Genomic DNA, 18,532 nt, shown 5'->3' with positions numbered 1-18,532 from the left:
CTGCCTCGCCTGGTTCACTGCAACTTCTCAGATCGATTTGTCACCATGAACTCTGAGGGCCTGTTGTCCGGACCTCTGGCAGTCTCTATGGGGGTGCCACAGGGTTCAATTCTTGGGCCGACTCTTTTCTCTGTATATATCAATGGTGTCGCTCTTGCTGCGGGTGATTCTTTGATCCACTTCTATGCAGATGCCACCATTCTGTATACTTCTGGCCCTTCTGTGTTAACTAACCTCCAGACTCCATACCTCCAAAAGGGCTTCAATGCCATACAACACTCCTTCTGTGGTCTCCAACTGCTCTTAAATGCTAGTAAAACGAAATGCATGCTCTTCAACCGATCGCTGTTCGCACCCGCCCGCCCGACTAGCATCACTACTCTGGACGGTTCTGACTTAGAATATGTGGACAATTATAAATACCTAGGTCTCTGGCTAGACTGTAAACTTTCCTTCCAGACTCATATTAAACATCTCCAATCCAAAATTAAATCTAGAATCGGCTTCCTATTTCGCAACAAAGTTTCCTTCACTAATGCTGCCAAAGAACACAAAGGCAACCTGCCCAAATGACTACAGACCCGTAGCACTCGCGTCCGTAGCCATGAAGTGCTTTGAAAGGTTGGTAATGGCTCACATCAACACCATTATCCCAGAAACCCTAGACCCACTCCAATTTGCATACCGCCCAAACAGATCCACAGATTATGTAATCTCTATTGCACTCCACACTGCCCTTTCCCACCTGGACAAAAGGAACACTTATGTGAGAGTGCTATTCATTGACTACAGCTCAGCGTTCAACACCATACTACTCTCAAAGCTCATCACTAGCTATGGATCCTGGGACTAAACACTTCCCTCTGCAACTGGATCCTGGACTTCCTGATGGGCCGCCCCCAGGTGGTGAGGGTAGGTAGCAACACATTTGCCACGCTGATCCTCAACACTGGAGCTCTCCCTCCTGTACTCCCTGTTCACCCACGACTGCATGACCAGGCACGACTCCACCATCATTAAGTTTGCAGACGACACAACAGTGGTAGGCCTGATCAACGACGAGACAGCCTATAGGGAGGAGGTCAGAGATCTGGCCGGGTGGTGCCAGAATAACAACCTATCCCTCAACGTAACCAAGACTAAGGAGATGATTGTGGACTACAGGAAAAGGAGGACCGAGCACGCCCCATTCTCATCAACGCGGCTGTAGTGGAGCAGGTTGAGAGCTTCAAATTCCTTGGTGTCCACATCAACAACAAACTAGAATGGTCCAAACACACCAAGACAGTGGTGAAGAGGGCACGGCAAAGCCTATTCCCCCTCAGGAAACTAAAAAGATTTGGCATGGGCCCTGAGATCCTCAAAAGGTTCTACAGCTGCAATATCGAGAGCATCCTGACTGGTTGCATCACTGCCTGGTACGGCAATTGCTCGGCCTCTGACCGCAAGGCACTACAGAGGGTAGTGTGTGCGGCCCAGTACATCACTGGGGCTAAGCTGCCTGCCTTCCAGGACCTCTACACCAGGCGGTGTCAGAGGAATGCCCTAAAAATTGTAAAATACCTCAGCCACCCCAGTCATAGACTGTTCTCTCTACTACCGCATGGCAAGCGGTACCGGAGTGCCAAGTCTAGGACAAAAAGGCTTCTCAACAGTTTTTACTCCCAAGCCATAAGACTCCTGAACAGGTAATCAAATGGMTACCCGGACTATTTGCATTGTGTTCCCCACCCCACCCAACCCTCCCCCAACCCGGCTTTTTACGCTGCTGCTACTCTCTGTTTATCATATATGCATAGTCACTTTAACTATACATTCATGTACATACTACCTCAATTGGGCCGACCAACCAGTGCTCCCACACATTGGCTAACCGGGCTATCTGCATTGTGTCCCACCCACCACCCGCCAACCCCTCTTTTACGCTACTGCTACTCTCTGTTCATCATATATGCATAGTCACTTTAACCATATCTACATGTACATACTACTTCAAATCAGCCTGACTAACCGGTGTCTGTATGTAGCCTTGCTACTTTTATAGCCTCGCTACTGTATATAGCCTGTCTTTTTACTGTTGTTTTATTTCTTTACCTACCTATTGTTCACCTCATACCTTTCTTGCACTATTGGTTAGAGCCTGTAAGTAAGCATTTCACTGTAAGGTCTACCTACACCTGTTGTATTCGGCGCACGTGACACTTTGATTTGATTTGAAACAAACCCTCGTAAAACTGACTATCCTACCGATCCTTGACTTCAGCGATGTCATTTACAAAATAGCCTCCAACACTACTCAGCAAATTGGATGCAGTCTATCACAGTGCCATCCGTTTTGTCACCAAAGCCCCATATTCTACCCACCACTGCGATCTGTATGCTCTCGTTGGCTGGTCCTCACTTCTTATTTGTCGCCAAACCCACTGGCTCCAGGTCATCTATAAGTCTTTGCTAAGTAATGCTCCGCCTTATCTCAGCTCACTGGTCACCATAGCAACACCCACTTGTACCAACACCCACTTGCACCAACAGGTATATTTCACTGGTCATCCCCAAAGCCAACACCTTCTTTGGCCGCCTTTCCTTCCAGTTCTCTGCTGCCAATGACTGGAACGAATTGCAAAAATCACTGAAGTTGGAGACTTATATCTCCCTCACTAACTTTAATCATCAGCTGTCAGAGCAGCTTATCAATCGCTGCAGCTATACACAGCCCATCTGTAAATAGCCCTACCAACTACCTTCCTCATCCCCATATTTGTTTTAGTTTTTCTGCTCTTTTGCACACCAGTATTTCTACATGCACATCCTCATCTGCACATCTATCACTCCAGTGTTCATAGCTAAATTGTAATTACTTCGCCACTGTGGTCTATTTATTGTCTTACCTCCTTACTTAATTTGCACACACTGTATACAGATTTTCGATTGTATTATTGACTGTTTGTTTATCCCATGTGTAACTCTGTGTTGTTGTTTTTGTCGCACTGCTTAGCTTTATCTTGGCCAGGTCGCAGTTGTAAATGAGAACTTGTTCTCAACTGGCCTACCTGGTTAAATAAAGGTGAAATTAAAAAAAGAAAGCATGTCTGGTTGGAGGTGTGTATGCTGGGCGAAGAACATTCAGAAATCTCTTCCAATACATTGTCTGTGAGCATCAGGGGTGAACCAGTTGCACACACAGCTAGAGCAAGACATTCATCAGCATTTCTCTGACTACGTTCCTCCTTTGAGTAAAAAAAAACCTTCTGATTCCAGGAGGACCATGAGCTGTTGCTATCGATATGGTGTCTGATTCATCATTTTCACCTTGAATAGAAGTAGAGGGACTTTTGTCAGAGGTTGCTTGTTGTGAGGGCTGAGGGAACTTTATGCACTTGGCCAGATGATTCTGCATCTTTGTTGCATTCTTCACATATGATTTGGCACAGTATTTGCAAATGTACACAGCTTTTCCTTCTGCATTAGCTGCAGTGAAATGTATCCACACATCAGGTAGTGCCCGTGTCATTTTCCTGTAAAGATAAGAAAAAATGAGTAAAAAAACCCAAATACAATTCCATGTACAGATAAATAGTTAAGCAGTTAGATTAAACAAGAACTTTGTAAGATACATGTTTTAAAATGAAACATGTATGGAAACTAATTAATTAACACTCCTCAGTTAGCAGGCTCAAGCAAGCTAAAACCCACATGGTAGTAAAAACTAACTAGCAGAAATTGTTAACAAGTTAGAAATTATTTAAACACACTTTGCTGTAGGCTACTATTTACTAGTTAACAAAAAATCATGTATGTCATATAAAATATATTCACCCCACCCAATATTGTAATCAAGACTTACCAGAAATCATGTAGTCCTTGGCTCAGACAGTGTAGTTGCGTGTGCTCAATCTCATTAGTGTGCAAGATCTTTAGAATCAGCTGTACATGTGATGGAAGAATGCACTGTGCATGCAGAGGGTTGCAATTCCATTGAATGGGAATAGTTTAACCAGAATATCCCATAAGACCTAGAAGTGCCTTATGTGTATCCCACAAAAAAGCTTCACTGTTAAAAGCTAACTTTTTTGATGAATTTAAGCAAAATTCCTCAAATTCCGGGGCTTAACTTCCCATGGAAAATTTCCAGTGAAAAAGGTTTCCGACCCTTTGCAACCCTAGTTGTGCACCCCTGGTGGAACCTGAACTCCTCTGAATAGTTAATAACAGTGATCTGAAGGGGTTAGTGAACTGTCCTGCTGAGCATATTGACAATCCAATAGAGACCGTCTCCCACATGGCTCCTCCTAGACAGTACCCTTTGAATCAAGGGCTGTCTTCTGAATGGAATCAGACAAGGTGACCTTCCTAGAGTCCTGCTGTGGTCCAGATGGTAAATGTTCCAAATCCCAGCATTACAGCCCATTGTGGCTCAGACAATGAGGCCCTGTCATTGAATAGGACAAACGTTTATAAAAATAGAACGGGCATTGAATCCCAGTGAATACTTTCTATTAGCCGTACACCCATGTCATATTGATCTTCCTCTACTCTTGTTTCCTTGTACAGCTTGTGCTGATTGAAATACTGCATTATTGATATGAAAAGGAAGGCAGTCACTTGCACTTGTTGTGGTCTGATTCCTGGGCAACTCTTCCGACGGGAGTTGTTCTGACTGTGTGTCCCTGCACTTTAAGAATACATCCCTAATCTTCTGTTTGTCTCTCTGTCCCTGCAGACAACCTGCTGATTGACTATCAGTTCACCTTCAGCCTTCTCCAGGAGGATGACCACCACTACACCGCCATCAACTTCATGGCCACCCCTGAACAGGTCAGTAACCACACAGAGGCCTCTCTCAGTCATCCTGAGGGACGGTCTCATGTAGCCTTTCTGTTATATATATCATGCATCGATTATGTAAAGAAGAGAAAACCCACAAGTATTATTCCAAGTCATCATAATGTTGGTTTGGAATACATGTGTTCGACCTCGTTTTGTGGTCATATTTTACAGAGCAACAAGAACTTGGACATGTCGATCAATGCATCCAACAACTTTAATCTCAACATCACCTGGTCTATTGGATCAACAGGTAACTTGTCTTAGCTGATCATTTTGCCATAGTTTGGATCGGTATGTGCTGTAGTAAATGTCAATGTTTATTTGACTGTTTGACAACATTGATTCTGACTGACCACCTAGCTACGGCGGATATAACCCATTCAGCATCATACAGTGCACTACAGAATCCATTGTAGGACATTTTAATACTGTACTAGTTACCTGGGATGGTAAAAATAAAACGTACAATCTCTGGTGTACAGAATCTCACTCTATTTGTCATCTTACCCAGAGGGAATGGTGCCTTTGTTGTTCTGCTCAGTGTCTCTCATTAGACAAGAATGTCTGTAGAGGAATGCCCCTCTTGAAAAATGCAGTGGAGATATTTTTAATTATGGCATTGGGGCATTTTTGAAGTGTTTTTGTGTGATTTCAATTAAGATAAAACCTTGCCCAGACTGTTCCCGTGTTAAGGGCCCAGAACTCTTTTTTTTATCTTTTTTTTTTTTTTACTTAATTTGAACAATTACAGTGTTATGGCACTGATAAAGTAGTTGGGGTAATCTTTTATTAAAGCTGTCCCAAAGTCTGCTCTATTAATGCAGTATTCTTGATAACGTCTTCAATTTGCACTACTTAAAATATACATGCATGTCTCTTTTTTGTAAAGGAAGTAGAATTACACTTTCCTTACATTTTTTTAAAGCTTTATTTGAACAGATCAAATCTCTGGATGGGAGTTACATGTGTGTTGACAGGTTACACCCACTATCGCTGCTAGAATCTGTGCATCTGTCTTCTAAAACATCACTGTCAATAGCCTGGCTACCCATGTCTACGTACTCTCTCGACTGTTATCACTAAACATAGTTATGTTTGACTGGCGGAACTTTCACAGCAATACCTATGCCCTCTATACAGTTGAAGTCGGAAGTTTACGTACACTTAGGTTGGAGTAATTAAAACTCATTTTTCAACCGCTCCACAAATGTCTTGTTAACAAACTATAGTTTTGGCAAGTCGGTTAGGACATCTACTTTGTGCATGACACAAGTAATTTTTCCAACAATTGTTTACAGACAGATTATTTCACTTATAATTCACTCTATCACAATTTCAGTGGGTCAGAAGTTTACATACACTAAGTTACTGTGCCTTTAAACAGCTTGGAAAATTCCAGAAAATGATGCATGGCTTAAGAAGCTTCCTGTGGATGTATTCAAGGCCTACTTCAAACTCATGCGCTCTTTGCTTGACATCATGGGGAAATCAAAAGAAATCAGCCAGACCCAGAAAACAAATTATAGACTCCACAAGCTGGTTCATCCTTGGGAGCAATTTCCAAACGCCTGAAGGTCACCGTTCATCTGTACAAACAATAGTATGCAAGTATATAACACCATGGACACACAACCGTCATACCTCTCAGGAAGGAGACACGTTCTGTCTCCTAGAGATTAATGTACTTTGGTGCGAAAAGTGAAAATCAATCCCAGAACAACCAGCAAAGGACCTTGTGAAGATGCTGGAGGAAACAGGTACAAAAGTCCTATATCGACATAACCTGAAGGCCGCTCAGCAAAGAAGAAGCCACTGCTCCAAAACCACCATAAAAAAGCCAGACTACGGTTTGCAAATGCCCATGAGGACAAAGATCGTACTTTTTAGAGAAATGTCCTCTTGTCTGATGAAACAAAAATAGAACTGTTTGGCCATAATGACCATCGTTATGTTCGGAGGAAAAAGGGGGAGCTTGCAAGCCAAAGAACACCATCCCAACCGTGAACCACGGGGGTGGCAGCATCATGTTGTGGGGGTGCTTTGCTGAAGGAGGGACTGGTGCACTTCACAAAATAGATGGCATCATGAGGGAGGAAAATTATGTGGATATATTGAAGCAACATCTCAAGAACATCAGTCAGGAAGTTAAAGCTGGTTGCAAATGAGTCTTCCAAATGGACAATGACCCCAAGCATACTTCCAAAGTTGTGGCAATATGGCTAAAGACAACTAAGTCAAGGTTTTGGAGTGGCCACACCAAGCATCAACTTCAATCCCATAGAAAATTTGTAGGCAGAACTGGAAAAGCGTGTGCGAGCAAGGAGGCCTTCAAACCTGACCCAGTTACACCAGCTCTCTGTCAGGAGGAATTGGCCAAAAATCACCCAACTTATTGTGGGATGCTTGTGGAAGGCTACCAAAACGTTTGACCCAGTAAAAAAATGTAAAGGCAATGCTACCAAATGCTAATTGAGTGTATGTACATTTCCGATTTCAACTGTATGTGTGCTTGACCTTGACCAACTGTATTATCCTCTGTGTCCTTCCCATGATGACTCACACTATGACCCACTTCTCCCCCTAGCTGGCACCATCTCTGGCGAAGAGGTACCCATTGTGTCCAAGACCAATATCCAGGAACACAGAGACAGCTTCTCCTGTGAGAAGTTCAACTTCCGGGTCAACTCCAACATCACCTTCTATGTCTATGTCAGCAACTTCTCCTGGCCAATCAAGATCCAGGTGAGGTTCTCGTCAGTAGTGATCACAATCCACAACTGCTTTACATCCCACCCAGGGAGATACATTAAATTAGGTTTAAAAATATTTACACTACCGTTCAAAAGTTTGGGGTCACTTAGAGATGTCCTTGTTTTTGAAAGAAAAGCCATTTTTTTGTCCATTTAAAATAACATCAAATTGATCAGAAATACAGTGTAGACATTGTTAATGTTGTAAATGACTATTGTAGCTGGAAACGGCAGATTTCTTATGGAATATCTACATTGGCGTACAGAGGCCCATTATCAGCAACCATCACTCCTGTGTTCCAATGGCACGTTGTGTTAGCTAATCCATGTTTATCTATTTAAAACGCTAATTGATTATTAGAAAACCCTTATGCAATTATGTTAGCACAGCTGAAAACTGTTGTTCTGATTAAAAAAGCAATAAAACTGGCCTTCTGTAGATTAGTTGAGTATCTGGAGCATCAGCATTTGTGGGTTCGATTACATGCTCAATATGGCCAAAAACAAAGTACTTTCTTCTGATACTCGTCAGTCTATTCTCGTTCTGAGAAATTAAGGCTATTCCATGCGAGAAATTGCCAAGAAACTGAAGATCTCGTACAAGGCTGTGTACTACTCCCTTCACAGAACAGCGCAAACTGGCTATAACCAGAATAGAAAGAGGAGTGGGAGGCCCCGTTGCACAACTGAGCAAGAGGACAAGTACATTAGAGTGTCTAGTTTGAGAAACAGACGCCTCACAAGTCCTCAACTGGCAGCTTCATTAAATAGTACTCGCAAAACACCAGTCTCAATGTCAACGGTGAAGAGGCTACTCCGAGATGCTGGCCTTCTAGGCAGAGTTTCTCTCTCCAGTGTCTGTGTTATTTTGCCCATCTTAATCTTTTCATTTTATTGGCCAGTCTGAGATGTGGCCTTTTCTTTGCAACTCTGCCTAGAAGGCCAGCATTCCGGAGTCGCCTCTTCACTGTTGACGGCTCAGGATATTGAGGCTCAGGATATTGAACTATGGACGAATGGCTGGTGGTAGCGGAGTTGAGGGTGCAGGTGGTGTTACACACACTCATGCTGGTTTCCCATGTTCAGTCTCTGGGTTTCATAGTGAATCAAGAGAAGAGCTGTTTGACTACATCTCAACGCATTCTGTTTCTGGGTCTTGAGTTAGACTCAGAGTGTAGAATTGTGCGTTCTTGTCCCTGCAGAGGGTGGCCGGTTTCCTGCTTTGCTTCGCCCAATTTTTGCCTATTTGTGATGATGGTTTCTATTATCGCTGTGTTCCCCTGGGGCTGTTGCGAACTTTCCAGCGGTGGGTGGTAGACACTCGCTTGGACGCATCATCGCACCACCTAAACCCCTAGTCACTGTGGGTGTCTCGTCATACCTATGGTCTCAGCTCGATAGAGGGACCCGTGGCTGTTTTCGCTGGGGACCCCCATGGGTCGAGCTATTTCTCGCAAGGTGATCATGACAGACCTATCCCCCTGTGGGTGGGGTGCACTGTGCATGGGCAGCTCAATTTGGGGGTTTAAGACTATGTCGCCGAGCGTGCCATACATCAATTACGTGGAGATTTTGGGAAAGGAGATACAACACCTGTTCGGCCACGCGCCTCCCCGTTCTGGGCTCGGTGAAGAGGGGTGAAAATGTATGGCATTAATCCGTGCCTCTGGTTTATCACCTGTGGAAAGCAGGGCTTCTGGTGAGGCATTGTGTTCATTGGCCTTGTCAGGCGTGATTCTAATGTTCTTCAGTAGAGTAACGCTTAAAATCACCATAGCTGTGCTGTACCTCATTTTCCTCCTTCAGGGAACAGTAGTTATAGTCATAACTGTACAATCTCAGAGAACAATTGCCCCCTACAAAAATGTGGGTTTTATACTTCCTGCAATGGATTTGTTCGCTTGAGAGGACTGTTGGGAAACAATATCTGATTTAAACAATTTCTGTCTCTACAGAACATATAAATATGTGAAATGGCTCTAGAACTCTCGGTCTGTCTCTTTAAGGCATAAAGCCATGATAGGACCTTGAGCATAAACTATAATAAAACGTGTTTGGCAAAAATATAATCTTTAATGATCCGTGAGTTTTGTAGTGTCGCCATCAATTATTTAGGATTGCCTTAATACTGAGACAGCCATACAAAATATTCATGGTTTAATCTTATGATCCATAAAATTGAAGTAGACTTTGGCGGTGATATTTTAAGATATCTGTCACACCCAATGTTGTGATAAAACGAGCTGAAATCTGATTGAATGGACTGACTGCAAGTAGCATGCTTAGTTAATCAACACTGAGACACTCAAAAAATAAAGAAAATGGAGGTATTGGATATGCTAGACCAGGCCTGGGTGATTATGTTCCATGGAGGGCCACATTAGAATACATTTTTGCCATCGCGGGCCAGAATCATATTACAGAGTTATACATCATGTGTATGACTGTGTTGACAGATATATCTACTGTAAATCACATCCAGATATGCTACTTATTTAACTTTTTTAACATGCACAGAAATAAACCACATCCATGTTCTCCTTTTGGTAGGTCTTTTCATTATTAAACATGCAATGAAGGTATAGTTTCTGACATTGCTATGTGCAGGATTGCTGAGAGGTGAGAGTCAGTAAGAGATGATCTATGCCATGACTTGTTATGTTTCATCACTGAAAATGTCTGTTCACATACATAGGTTGACCCAAACAGTACAAACATATTCTGAGCATGACTCCTAATCTTTGGAAAGTTTTGTTCATCGAGAGATGCATAGAACCTCAACAGTGACATTGTTTTGAATAGTTCTCCAATCACTGCATCAGACTGAAGATCGATAAGCTCAGGTTGCAGGTCTTTGGGCACATTATCCACATTGAAGGTGAAAGGAGAGGAAACCAACAGCATGTCATTTTCCAACACTTTGAAATCCTCAAAACGACGAGAAAACTCACTGTTCAAACCACGCAGCAGCGATGTATACTTCTCCCGCTGTCCATCTGATAGGGAACAGACTAGTAGTGTCGGAAGGTGGATGTATACTTCCCCTGCTGGTCATCTGATAGGGAACAGACTAGTAGTGTGGAAGGGTGGATGTTATTCTTCACGCTGGTCATTGATAGGGAACAGACTAGTAGGCGGAAGGTGGATGGTATACTTCTCCGCTGGTCATCTGATAGGGAACAGACTAGTAGTGTGGAAGGTGGATGTATACTTCTCCCCTGGTCATCTGATAGGGAACAGACTAGTAGTGTGGAAGGTGGATGTATACTTCTCCCGCGGTCATCTGATAGGGAACAGACTAGTAGTGTCGAGGGGATGTATACTTCTCTGGTCATCTGATAGGGAACAGACTAGTAGTGTGGAAGGTGATGTATACTTTCTCTGGTCATCTGATAGGGACAAGACTAGTAGTGTCGGAAGGTGGATGTATACTTCTCCTCTGGTCATCTGATAGGAACAGACTAGGTGTTGAAGGTGGATGTATACTTCTCCTCTGGTCATCTGATAGGGACAGACTAGTAGTGTGGAAGGTGGATGTATACTTCTCCACTGGTCATCTGATAGGGAACAGACTAGTAGTGTCGGAAGGTGGATGTACTTTCCCTCTGGTCATCTGATGGGAACAGACTAGTAGTGTGGAAGGTGGATGTTATATCTCCTCTGGTCATCTGATAGGGAACAGACTAGTAGTGTCGGAAGGTGATGTATACTTCTCCCGCTGTCATCTGATAGGGAACAGACTAGAGTGTCGGAAGGTGGATGTATACTTCTCTCTGGTCATCTGATAGGGAACAGACTAGAGTGTCGAAGGTGGATGTATACTTCTATCCACTCGTAGTCGTATGATAGGGACAACTAGAGTGTGGGGGGATATCTCTCCCTCTGGTCATCTGATAGGGAACAGACTAGGAGTGTCGGAAGGTGGATGTAACTTCTCCCTCTGGTCATCTGAATGGGAACAGACTAGTAGTGTCGGAAGGTGGATGATAACTTCTCCCCTGGTCATCTGATAGGGAACAGACTAGTGTGTCGGAAGGTGGATGTACTTCTCCCGCTGGTCATCTGATAGGGAACAGACTAGTGTGTGGAAGGTGGATGTATACTTCTCCCTCTGGTCATCTGATAGGAACAGACTAGTAGTGTCGAAGGTGGTGTATACTTCTCCCTGGTCATCTGATAGGGAACAGACTAGTAGTGTGAAGGTGGATGTATACTTCTCCGCTGGTCATCTGATAGGGAACAGACTAGTAGTGTGAAGGTGGATGTATACTTCTCCCGCTGGTCATCTGATAGGGAACAGACTAGTAGTGTGGAAGGTGATGTATACTTCTCCCGCTGGTCATCTGATAGGGAACGACTAGTAGTGTCGGAAGGTGGGTGTAATTCTCCCTGGTCATTGATAGGGACAACTAGTAGTGAGGTGGATGTATACTTCCCCTGGTCATCTGATAGGGACAGACAGTAGTGTCGGAAGGTGGGTGTATACTTCTCCCGCTGGTCATCTGATAGGGAACAGACTAGTAGTGTCGGAAGGTGGATGTATACTTCTCCCGCTGTCCATCTGACAGGGAACAGACTAGTAGTGTCGGAAGGTGGATGTATACTTCTCCCGCTGTCCATCTGACAGGGAACAGACTAGTAGTGTCGGAAGGTGGGTGAGATTGTTGGATTCTACTTGGTACGTCAGGTTGAGTAAATTTCCCTTGAAGGCTTTGACAAGGCTGTACATCTGATGTGCAAAAAGGCCCTTCCCTAGTTTGGAATCCAGTTCATTCATGAGGGCCATGATGTTTACGGTGAAAGCATAATCAGCCAACCATTCTTTATCTTGCAGTTGAGGGAAATCCACATATTTTCCTTTCATTTGCAAAAACTCAGCAATCTCCGACTTCAGGTCCCACACCCTTTTAAGCACCTTCCCCAAACTCAGCCATCGCACGTTTGTGTGGTAAGGGAGATCTGCATACCCCGACTCTGTCTCTTCCAACAGTGAGACAAACTGCCTGTGGTTTAAAGATTTTGCTCTTATGAAGTTTACCACTTTAGTGACTGTATCCACAACATGGCTCATTTCCAGAACACATTTCCAGAGCACCTCCTGATAAATAATGCAATGCAGGAAAATCATTTTCTTATCTGGGTTCAGCTCAGCTACTTGACGTTGTATCCCTTTCAAAAGGCCAATGTTTTGGCCTTATGTCAAGTTTGGGCACCCATCAATGGTCACACTGGATAACTTTTCAAAACTCAGTCCCAGCTTTTCCACACACTTATTAACCTCCTCCAATAAATATTTCCCTGTGGTTGTGTTCTTCATTGACTGCACTGAAGCAAGCTCCTCTGTAATTTCAAAGTCTGGGGTTATGCCTCGAAAGAATATCAACAACTACGCCATGTCATGTGCATCACTGCTCTCATCCAGAGCCAAGGAGAAATAGGTGCAATCCTTTACCTTGTCTTTCAGCTATTATTCCATATTATCTGAGATGTCATCAACACGCTGTGTCGCTGTTCGTCTTGACAGGGAAACATTTTCAAACAGCTCTTTCTTGTCGGGGCAAAGTATTGCGGCAGAGTCAATTAAACATTCTTTTATGAATTCGCCCTCAGCGAAATACTTGCTATGTTTAGCAATTTTGTGGGACGATACATAGCTAGCTCTCGCAATTCCGTCGTTTGCTGAATGCAGTTTTGTGAAAAGTCCTTGCTGCTTTTTGCAACTGAGAAAGAAACTCTTTCGATGCACTTGCCCTCTGCTCAGAAGAAATATTCCTATATTTCTCTGCATGCTTCGTCTGGAAGTGTGGGACAAGTGCCCTCTTTGCACACTAAGCACACAGCTTTCCCTGATACCTCAATAAATACATATTTCAATGTCCACTCTTGCTGGAACACCCTACATTCATTGTCTACTTGCCTTTTCTTTGAACTCTTTGGAAAAACTCATTTTTGCACAATTTCTATCAAGCTACTATTTGTAACTGTGACGTGTGTGTGTCAGCCTGTCAGTCACTGTCTGTCCTCGTGCAGTTGTTATTTATACGTGCCTTCAAAATAAATGTCCCACAAGCGGTGGGAGTTAAATCATTACACAAAGGCGAGTATTCATTGGGCTTTTAATTTGAATAACAAATACGTTTTTCAAAACGTTGAGCATGAGCATGATTCCGCGGGCTGTATTGAATCAGGCGAGCCGGCCTTTGCCCAGGCCTGTGCTAGACATATGTTGCAATGCAATATCTGAAAGAGGAGCTGCACATCTTCTGGGACTGTCACACACTCTGTAGCTCATATTTGGGATTTCTCTCCCGGTCCCCACTGCTTTTCTGGGTAATTAAATGTTTTCTTATTTTAATGTTTTAGCTTTCGGGGAGAGAACAACAGAGCAGCACCAGCTGGTTTTAGATGCAGCAACCAAACAGACAATCAAACAGAGAAACATTCTTAGAGGGGAATATCAAATACAGAATGTTGAAGGTGCTCAGGTAGTATTGAATGAATGTAGCAGTTGATTGCAGACTGTCCTGCAGCATGTGTTAAGGTAATCCGTCGATTGATCGGGGCTCATAAGTATTTCCCATAAATGCGGTTTTATCAGAGCTCTATACAGATGAGATGGTAACGTGAGAATTTAATTATCATGATTATCATGAGCACTATCCCACAGCCGTATATAGAGCCATCTCAGTCGGACGCATTTTCGTCAGTAACACGAGACCAGGCCCCGCCTCTCTCTTGACCTTGGTGGCTTCCGACACAGACACGGTAATGATGGGGAATTGTCCAGAGGATTTCTAATGGCCAGTCTCAATTATTAGTTATATATTGTTTTGCTCTGAAGTTTGGTTTAGTATGTAATGCCAATCTGATTTATATGAAATATAGTGATGTCTCACCCTCAGTGAAGGGCACCACCAACATCTGTCATTTTATCTGACTGAGTGACTCATCCTTTGAGAAGAAACTCTTTGGATTTTGATTCCAAAATGAGATACAGTATGCCAAGTTTTCTGTAGCCATTATCATATAAAGACTTCCAGACCAGTCATATTGTTTTTCATTCTGGGATGTGTAGCCCAGGTCAGACTAGCTGTGTCCGCTACAAAGTGTGTCAGATGGAAGCAGATTTAGGCTGGTGAGATGTGTTGCCTTGGGTTTCTCCGGCTGTACTGATCTAATGACAAGAGAGAGATTACTTTCGCCACCAGGGCTATGATCCCTGTCCTCCTCCTCTTTCTCTATTTCTCTTTCACATCCACTCTGGAAGGATTTTACTTGCTCTCTCTATCTTCTTTTCCTTTCTTGGACTCTCTCCTACACGGATACATACGGAATAATACACACTCTGCATTGAACTGAGACTCTCTTTGTTTCCTGCAGATATGGGGGCACATCAGTTGATTGAAAATCGTCTACAGTTTCAGAGAGAAGGGGTGGCTCAATTTCTGCTCTGTGAGGCGCTCTATCTAAGAACTTAGATCAAAGTTTTCTAACAGTGTTTTATATGAACAATTCTAAACCTTCCCCCAGATATAGTGTGTGTCTTAGACATGTCTCTGAAATACATTAGATATGTGTTCGCTTATCTATTCTCCAAAGATTTCTACATGTATTGTTATTGCTAGTCTGCATGTAAACAAGCCCACTGAACTCCTCCTCTTATGGGAGGAACTAGGTTGACCGTGACCATTTCAGTCCTCATTAACATTGCGAGTGTAGCCGTGTGCTCTGGTCCCTGACGTGATGTTTTTCACTGTGGCAGTGAGACTGGGTGTAAAGATGGGTCCTCCTCCACTCTCCGGTCATTGTCTGCTTTTTGGGCCATCACCATCCCAGAGGACCCCCTGAGCTATCCAACACACTGCCTGACTGACTGAGCACTATCCAACACACTGCCTGACTTACTGAGCACTGTCCAACACACTACCTGACTGCCTGAGCGCTGTACAACACACTGCCTGACTGACGGTGCGATGTACAACACACTGCCTGACTGACGGTGCGATGTACAACACACTGCCTGACTGACGGTGCATGTACACACACTGCTGACTGACGGTGCGATGTACAACACACTGCCTGACTGACGGTGCGTGTACACACCCTGCTCTGACTGACGGTGCGATGTAGAACAGCACTGCCTGACTGAACGGTGGATGTACAACACACCTACTAACTGCTGAGCGCTGTACAACACACTGCCTGGACTGGCGGTGCGGATGGTACAACAACTGCCTGACTGACGTGCGTGTACAACCACTGCTGTACTGACGGTGCGATGTCACACACTGCCTGACTGACGGTGCGATGTACAACACACTGCCTGACTGACGGTGCGATGTACAACACATGCGTGACTGACGGTGCGGATGTAACACACTGCTGACTGACGGTGCCGATGTACACACACTGCCTGACTGACGGTGCGATGTACAACACACTGCTGACTGACGGTGCGATGTACAACACACTGCTGACTGACGGTGCGATGTAAACACACTGCCTAACTGACGGTGCGATGTACAACACACTGCTGACTGACGGTGCGATGTCAACACACTGTGACTGACGGTGCGATGTACAACCACTGCCTGACTGACGGTGCGATGTACAACACACTGCCTGACTGACGGTGCGATGTACAGACACACTGCCTGACTGCGAGCACTGGTACACACACTGCCTACTGACGGTGCGATGTACAACAACTCTGACTGACGGTCGATGTAAACACACTGCCTGATGACTGAGCCCTGTACAACACAGCCTGACTGCCTGAGTGCTGTGCAACACACTCTGCCTGACTGACTAAGAGCTGTCACGACTCTGACGGACGTCTCAGTAGTTACAATGACCGAAGGCTTGTTACACACACTCGCCAACTAAGCGGATCGCTCTCCTCTCTCTCTCACACACGCACATACTTCCAGACAGAGTAATACTAACCTTTCACAATCACTTCACAGAGCGTAATACATCTGAAAGGAAACAACTCCTAATTAAACATCCTGAACACAGGGAATTGAAGTCGCTTAGCGTGACAGATGTCAGTGTGACAGATGTCTGTGTAGCAATGTCACTTTCTCTTCACTAACATCTGGAGGAAGATGTGATAGGTAGAATATGTGTGGGTGTATACTATACTTGTTATTGTCTTTATCCTATGTAACTGTATATTTGACATGTTTATATGTTTTTCACTACATATTTGTTAAAAAAAAAATCCTGTTTGCATGCTGTGCTCTAGTCTCCTCCACCTTCTCTCACATGAAACATTTTATTATTCAATCTTCCAATTAGTACACAAGACAAATACAGTGGGGAGACGGGATACATTAGAACACTATTTCTGTGATGTATCGCTGAGCTGTAGCGGGAAGTATTTCTGTCCAATTCTCTTAGCGGGAAAGACTACACCGATGACGGACGCGCGCCCAGTCCTCTCCCCTTCTTCCCTCGTTCTGCCCCCCCCCCCCCCCGATAGTATGAGTGTGGCCCCTGTAGCCATATGACCTCACCCCTGCTCTCAGGGCTGGTTGGAGGGCAGAGTGAGCTGCTGATCATATGTCCTTGTGGAACAGATTTAGATTGAATCTGTCAAGCTGACCTTGCACCTTCTACCATGACATCACACTTTGCAGAAATGTATTTTCTGTTTTTTATCTCTGATTTGTAGAGCCAGGCGATGGTAACTCAACTGGTCAAGGCAGTCTGAGATTCTTTGTTGCAAATTTTATTGGGACATAGGCGTACCACCCTCCATCTCTCTATTTTTCTGTTTCTCCCTTTCTTTCTCTGATTGCCTGACCTACAGACTACTCAAGTCATCTGTCTTATACCATCAAATCAAATCAAATTGTATTGGTCACACACACATGGTTAGAAGATGTTATTGTGAGTGTAGCGAAGTGCTTATGCTTCTAGATCCGACAGTGCAGCAGTATCTAACAGGTAATATCTAACAATTCCACAACAAAACCTAATACACACAATCTAGTAAAGGAATGTGATGACAATATATAAGTATAAAATATATGTATGAGCAGTGACAGAGCGGCTAAGATGCAATAGATAGTAAAGAATAGATAGTGAAGGATACAGTATACATTATATACATATGAGGTGAGTAATGCGTGATATGTAAACATTCTTAAAGTGGCATTATTAAAGTGACTAGTGTTCCATTTATTAAAGTGGCCAATGATATCAAGTCTGTAGGTAGGCAGCCGCCTCTCTGTGCTAGTGGTGGCTGTTTAACAATCTGATGGCCTTGAGATAGAAGCTGTTTTTCTATCTCTCTGTCCCAGCTTTGATGCACCTGTACTGACCTCGCCTTTTGGATGGTAGCGGGGTGAACAGGCATTGGCTCGGGTGGTTGTTGTCCTTGATGACCTTTTTGGCCTTCCTGTGACATCGGGTGCTGTAGGTGTCCTGTAGGGCAGGTAGTTTGCCCCCGGTGATGCGTTGGGCAGACCGCACCACCCTCTGGAGAGCCCTGCGGTTATGGGCGGTGCAGTTTCCGTACCAGGCGGTGAGACAGCCCGACAGGAAGCTCTCAATTGTGCATCTGTAAAAGTTTTTTCGTCCCTCCTGAGGTTGAAGTGGCGCTGTTGTGCCTTCTTCACCACACTGTCTGTGTTCGTGGACCATTTCAGTTTGTCGTTGATATGTACACCGAGGAACTTAACTTTCCACCTTCTCCACTGCTGTTCCGTCAATGTAGATAGGGGGTGCTCCCTTTGCTGTTTCCTGAAGTCCATGATCATCTCTGTTGTTTTTCTTACATTGAGTGAGAGGTTATTTTCTTGACACCACACACCGAGGGCCCTCACCTCCTCCCTGTAGGCTGTCTTGTCGTTGTTGGTAATCAAGCCTACCACTGTAGTGTCGTCTGCAAACTTGATGATTGAGTTGGAGGTGTGCATGGCCACGCAGTCGTGGGTGAACAGGGAGTA

The 18,532-nt window shown here is 44.2% G+C and overlaps 1 protein-coding gene across 1 annotated transcript in view; it reads left to right on the top strand.

The window, feature by feature from the left end:
* Window positions 1-18,532, top strand: part of LOC111977709 (attractin-like protein 1) — a 341,451-nt gene that overhangs the window by 169,871 nt on the left and 153,048 nt on the right. The window contains 3 exon segments of the mRNA XM_070448549.1: window positions 4,721-4,815; window positions 4,999-5,077; window positions 7,412-7,569. Coding sequence (XP_070304650.1) covers window positions 4,721-4,815; window positions 4,999-5,077; window positions 7,412-7,569 — 332 coding nt within the window.

This window comes from Salvelinus sp. IW2-2015, linkage group LG18 (assembly GCF_002910315.2).
Source record: "Salvelinus sp. IW2-2015 linkage group LG18, ASM291031v2, whole genome shotgun sequence".
NCBI lineage: Eukaryota > Metazoa > Chordata > Actinopteri > Salmoniformes > Salmonidae > Salvelinus > Salvelinus sp. IW2-2015.
This window is presented reverse-complemented; position numbering and strand designations above follow the sequence as displayed.